At 36.7% G+C, this 6,605-nt stretch overlaps 2 protein-coding genes across 2 annotated transcripts; one reads left to right on the top strand and one right to left on the bottom strand.

Moving 5' to 3' along the window:
* Positions 1–613: 613 nt before the first annotated feature.
* On the top strand, positions 614–1,589 carry VTP21DRAFT_2580 (uncharacterized protein; the record flags this gene model as incomplete). The annotated part of the gene is made up of 2 exons (XM_069392788.1): positions 614–1,071; positions 1,160–1,589. 2 exons carry the CDS (start codon positions 614–616, stop codon positions 1,587–1,589), a joined length of 888 nt encoding a protein of 295 aa, XP_069250468.1.
* A 385-nt stretch (positions 1,590–1,974) lies between these two features.
* Positions 1,975–2,922, bottom strand: VTP21DRAFT_2579 (uncharacterized protein; the record flags this gene model as incomplete). Its single annotated transcript, XM_069392786.1, has 1 exon — positions 1,975–2,922. The coding sequence occupies one exon, from the start codon at positions 2,920–2,922 to the stop codon at positions 1,975–1,977; it is 948 nt and encodes a 315-aa protein (XP_069250467.1).
* Between the last annotated feature and the right edge of the window lie 3,683 nt (positions 2,923–6,605).

The raw sequence follows: 6,605 nt of genomic DNA, 5'->3' as shown, positions 1-6,605 counted from the left end.
ATGCGGCATACTGTATCTTTAATATTATGTTCTTCTTTTGAGATCTAATAGTTCTACCAATATACATCCAAATGCCCTCATTTTTGATGCAATGATTACTCCTTTTCTTGCTGCTTCTTTTTGGAAACCACATGCAAAATTTTCCCTTCTCCCAGTACCCTGTAAAAAGTCCCTGTAAGTAAATTTGGCTGAAATCAATCCGATATTGGGGTGGTTCACGCTACCGATTTTTCTGATTATTCGCTTAAAATTAAGCGAAATCCTGCATTTTAACTGGCTAATTTGGATTCAGCAGAATACTCAGAAAATCGTAATATCGCTTAAAAATAATCACCTCTCGAGTCGCGTTTTTGGCTGAAACGAATTTATCATAACTTGATTCACAAGTTAAAATATCTTATCTTTATCACAGTGGGAAGTTCCATTAAATTATGCATGATGAAGATTTAGTACATTACAGGGGTTGCCCAGACAATCTCCAGGGTTCAAATAACAAGGTTCAAAGAACTATATAGATGAACTACTATATTACGAAAGGAAAAAAAAAATGCTCCATTAATACAGCCTGGTTATAAAAGATTTATTAGAAAATCGTTTTACTTTTTTTTAGTAAATGAAAACACGAAGTGGTTCTACATTGAGCTCTACGGGCGTTTCAATTTCATCTTCATCTCTCCATTCACATACGGCGACTGGCAATCGACGAGCCAAATGGACAGCTAAGGAGATTGATACATTGATCGCAATTGTAGAAGAACATTGGGATACGTATATTAAGGGGATTAAAATGGAGATATGGAAGCGTACGTCAAATAAGCTCGGCTTTACTACACAACAGTGCAAGAACAAATACGACTCGCTCCTTAAACTCTGGGTAGCCGTCGAGAAAAAAGAAGGCATGACTGGATCAGATGTTCAAGTGTTTGAACGCCGTGATCATTTTGAAAGATACCATGGATCAAGGGAGAATGTGTCGCCTTCCTACAAGATTCCTGGGCCTGAGTATAGTACCTCAGCTATCAGTGTAGATGGTCAAAATCTAGGCAGAATTATCAGTGAATCTGTTGAAAGGTGAAAACTAATTTTTTTAGATACAATACAAAATTGTATTGGACGTATATCCGACGCGCCTCATTGAAATATTCTCCGATATTGATAGAGAAGAAAACAACATAAGTACGGTGGATAATGAAGTCGGCCCAAGCCAGGAGAGCCATTTTGAGGACGCGGAGGACGTATCTGATGTAGAGTGGGCAACCCCACCAACGTCTGTTAGCAATCGAACAAAATCTCAAATTGCTAAATCTAGTGGAAAACGTTCAAAGAATACGATGGAAGTACTTAATGAATATGTAAAAATAATGGCAGACGAAAGGGAGTCGAAGCGCCGTAAAGAGGAAAGCCAGGCACACTTGAGTTATGAGGCGGAGATAGAGAAGTTACGATTGCTTAACCAAAAGCTAGAATTGGAACGAAATAATATGGAGTTGGAGAGAATTCGGATCACTGAAGAAATTAAGTTTAATAATAGGAGGTTAGATATTGAAATGAAGAAGCTAAATAGAAATAGAGCGCAGGAGGATGAGTAAAGTACAACGGCTTGTTCATTTTCGTACTATCTAACTTTTAGCCATTAACTTCAACTCATTAATTCATTTAACTCTTGTCTTCACCTATATTAATTTCCTAATAATTTCCGAACAATTCACTGGTAATGTAATTGTGTTAGTACGTGTATGGTAATCATAAGTCCAATTCAATAAAGCATCCTAGTCTTTCTAAGGAACCGAATTACCAGTTAGCACCTACTACATTTTTATGGAAAGTGCACCGAATTATATTTGATTAAGAATTATTTATGAAAGTGATTACAGTATGATCAAATGATAAATTACAACCCCGAATATTTAGTACATTGAACCCAAGCTTAACAAAATAAATACCCTTGTATTGTGTCATATATACATTGAATGGTTAATCGTAGCCGTTTCTTAATAGCACCTCTGTCAACAAGTTGCTTCGCTTTTCTTTTCCCAAAGCACGAGCACTTCTGTCACAATCCATATTATAGGTCAATTCATCATCCATTTCTTCCAATATATTCCCCTCATCAACCTCCCACTCATCTCCAAAGGATTCAACAAAATTGTGCAACATAATTCCACAATGTATCAGCCTACAATTACTCTCCATGCCCTTCAAGCACAATGAATAGAATGCGGGGAAGTGGTTCTTGAGCCGACCAATAGCTCTTTCAATAATATTTCTAATTTTACTTGAAAATATCGTATTGAATATTCTCTCTTGGCGATTTTGTGGAGATCGAAAAGGCGTGATGCAAAAAGGTGAAATGGGATAAGCCGAGTCACCGATAATGTATTCGGGTGGATGCAGTAACACCTCACGTTGCCGAAAAAATTGAGAATTCACATAAACTTTAGCGTCATGGACCGACCCAGGCCAACCAATTTCATAGTCGATAAAGCGAAAATCCGAATCAACAATTAATTGAGCCTGAACTGCATACTCTTTCTTTCGAGACCAATACGTTTCGGGATCCTTGCTAGGTGCGAAATTAAGACGAAAATGTGTCCCATCTATAATTCCTACTACATCTGGAAAGCCACTCATATCAAGGAACTTGTTTTTAATCTCCTCCTTTCTTCTAGTATTTGGCCAGGTAACATATTCGGGGCGTAGTGATTCAATCGCGAGGGTAATTCGTTTTGTGACTTTGATGACAGTACCTTCTGCGATCGAATATTTTGAGGCTAAATCGAAAACATCATTGCCATTGGAAAGCCGGCGGAGAAAAATTAACAGTTGTACCCATACCGGCAATTGTTGCGTAGGGCCAGTTGAATGAAGGGAAGGATTTCTTTCTAACATCATTACCAGAGCAGCGAATGCTTGCTTGCACATGCGAGCTTGTCTACGAAATCGCCCATCATCTAAGCGAAAAAGAACATCATCGCGAAAATGGGGGGATTTGGGAACCAAGGATCTTGGGGATAAATATCGAGAGGTGTAAATGAAAAGTAAGAAAAGACCGAAATCCCAACTAGTATAGTCATCCACATCCGCTTCCTCAAGTTGAATCAAATGTTACACGATAAGAATTTCCAAAATCTCCCTTTCCGAGAGTGATGGCATGACAATTGATTAAAACATGTCAATTCTTTTTGTAAAATTAATGCGATCAAAAAGCAAAACGCAAAAACGCCAAAAATCGAGCGTGAATAACCCTAGCGTAGCGAGAAAAATTAGCGGTGCATGATTGGCTGGGAGTGTTTTATAATCGCAATAAGCGCTTATTCAAAAAATCGAGCGTGAACACTCCCAATATTTCGATCACGTCTGTAGAAACAGCTACGACTACTGTACCTAATTAAAATCCTACATGAAATCTTCTTTTAGGGACGGGTGCAAACTATATATCATGGCTTACAATTAAGTTTCTACGCCGTAAACTCTAAAATTACATCACTTCACTTTTTTGATTGTATTATTTTCATCAATTTATTTAGTCCTATCCTTTAGAACTAATAAATAGATTATATACAGAATCTTTATTAAAGAATTAAGTCTACCTGTGATACTAGATATGATAATAATACAAAAAAAATATTAGCATAATTTTGGATATTTAAATGTCAATAGAGAATTTTAACCATGATATGGATCGGTTAAAATATTAGTTTCAGAAAAATATTTTGTAGTCATGTGTGAACTAAATACCGCCTTTCTAAGTTAGTCAGCCGGATAAAATATGCACCAGTTTGAAGATTATTTAAGATAGCATCTCCTCATTTTTTTCTTTGTATTTGTATTAACCGGTCTTTTGCACTACTCTACTAGTCCATACTGACGACTATCTAGGTCAAAATTTTTTGTATCCTTAATAATATTGAAATCTTTACATTTGTTTGTAGGCAAACGATTGTAAATTTAACTATTTCGATTATGCAGAGCTGGACTTGTAATAAGTGCGGATATTCCGCCAATTCGGATGATGAGAAACAGAATGATGGTTTTTGTGATGGTTGCGGACAGTATTTCATCCCTTAAGCTTTTAACCAGAAGTCAGTAGTTGTCAGTCAAGAGAGATGGTATGGTTGAAACAGCGAAATTTTTCGAATAGTTTTTCTATCTATCCCTGCTATAATTGGATTTATTAAATACATGACTAAAATAAACACAAGTTTTAGCTGGACAACATTCGTGTTGGAATATCACTTTCGACTTATTGAGCTTATGATGTTCCAATGTCCATGTATATTCTTCGCTGAGAATCTTACAGTAATGTTGAGCATCAAGCCCCTCGTTGATTCGACATACTGTATCCAAAAAAGGTCGTAGACTCTAATTTTTTATACTAACTTTCCCATCCCTCTTTTATGAGGAGATGCCGAAATAATTGTGGTGAAAGGGGATTTGACCATGTTATAACTACTAATTTGGAAGTGCCTGCACATGGTTGAAAAGGCTAGATCTGCTATTTATATTAATATAGTTTCAAACCATAGCTACGATAAATGTAGGAAATATACGCGTGTTAAGCAAAACACACGAATTGCTCAAACACCCATGCGGCCTACTGTATGTCTCAGGGCATCTTTATCGTCTGAAAAGAAAGTCTTTGACCTGATGTACAAGCCCCTTATGTGCCGAAAAATATTTCGCTGCGTCTCCTTCCTCATCAAAGTCTCTGTGTTTATAACACCCAGCGGAAATACACTTGTGTGCCCCGCAATATGAGCTAGAACCGACTACTTCTTCGTTGCAGCCGTTTATTCTACATTCGCACTCACTGCATAAGCTTCTCTGTTTCGGCTTTTCCCTAAAGCAAGAGCTACCACGACAAGTGTGCACCTCGCAATAATTACCGCGCGAATATGCAGAACTCCAACAACCTCCCTTACTGCATAACCCCATTGTCGATATTCGATGTTAGAAAGCTAATAAAAAAAATAAAGAATAAGTGTAAGCATCGAACAGTGAGAGAGTGTTAGACCTCGTTATATACAAGTTTTAAAAAAGGGGATCGCCACAACTAAGATGGTCGAATTAAAAGAAAAGGGATGATTGTGTCAGACTAGCTTCAAGTGTGACACACACACGCACTCACTTAACAAGTTAAAGCACTCGAACTGCGGTGTGTCACTCCATTGTGTATTGGTTGCTTATGCTTTGTGGCACAATTAGCCATAACCTAAGACATCTAACCCAATCACACTCGACTTTTTGACTCTACTGACTTTAGGGTTCAAGTACTTCGCCCCCACACTCAGCACACTTTTTTTTCTCATACGCACTTAGATTAGGGAGGTACACGGTCCTTTTTCTTTAGCCGCGCCCAGAAATGGAGGAATATCCAAGCCACATCTCCTTTGACCCCAAATGTTAGGCTCCATGGCAGTTTATTGAGGACGATGTGTATGTTATGCGGGGTGTAGATGAGGAACAAACTCAGTAATTGAGCAGAAAAGGAGAAATAAAGGATAATTTCATGTGGGGGAGATTGATTGCAGGGTTTGAAATCCTTGGTGGTTTCGAGTTGTACGTCAGAGTTCCATGCCTTTAAAATACAGTATTATAGGGAACTTAGAAATTTCTAGGCACTAGATCGAAATGGGCGATGTTCGAATATATTAGGCAGTCGTATTATAACGGAAGTGATATTTTATGATTCATTTTCCAATTAAATAATGGTACATGTAAACAGTAATATGAGATCCTTTTGTCACTTTGAATATCATTAAGAGAAATTCGTTGAATCGATTCTCAAAGGGATTTTGCTCAGACAAGAATTCGTACCCATTTAAGCAAGTTGAACACAAAGAAGTCACAGAGACCACACGTGCATTCAAAAAAGTAAAAAGGACAGGTGAATTAGAAAAAACAACAAACCTTTTATTCATATTTCAGTTGCTAAAATCTTAGCCAGAGTTCTATAATCATTTGTATTGAAATCCCCCAGATGTTACAGTTTTTGGAACAGTTAGATATCGGAATTCTTGTTGAATTCAAGACGTGAGGAACTGTAATAAGCACAAGTAGGGTTCGGCATATACTAATGTTTATTACACTAAAATAAGTTCGTAAAAAGACGTAAAGTCGTTTCGTAAAAAATTCGGTTAAAGATTCGGTAAAGACGTAATTAAGTTCTACAAGTGATTTTATACGTTAAGTAAAAATATCCGAGATCGATTGTCGATTAATTAAACATATATTAGTTACTGTAACACGACCGAATTTACACTATAATATTAATTATAATACTTCCTTATTTACATTATTTACTTATTTAATTACCTTTCCTTTTATATACTTATTGACCACAAATTTATTATTGGTGTATTAATGTTCCACTTAGATACTCCCGAGATTCTATTTAAAATCACTCCCTTTTGTTTATTGTTCCTCACCTCTTTCCTGAATTCAATTCAAGATAGAATGGAATTCTATTCTTTAAGAATAAGGATATCTAACAGTCCTCAAAAACTGTTACAGTTACTGTACTTGTTACACCAATGGACAAAGCAGAATGGAATAACAGTATATTTACACCAATATGCTAGGACCTCCAGTACTCTATGGAATTG

The sequence above is a fragment of the Calcarisporiella thermophila genome (genome assembly GCF_041956535.1).
Source record: "Calcarisporiella thermophila strain CBS 279.70 unplaced genomic scaffold VTP21scaffold_14, whole genome shotgun sequence".
NCBI classification, from domain to species: Eukaryota; Fungi; Calcarisporiellomycota; class Calcarisporiellomycetes; order Calcarisporiellales; family Calcarisporiellaceae; genus Calcarisporiella; species Calcarisporiella thermophila.
Note: the sequence above shows the minus strand (reverse complement) of the source record. Positions and strands in the feature narration are given on the sequence as shown.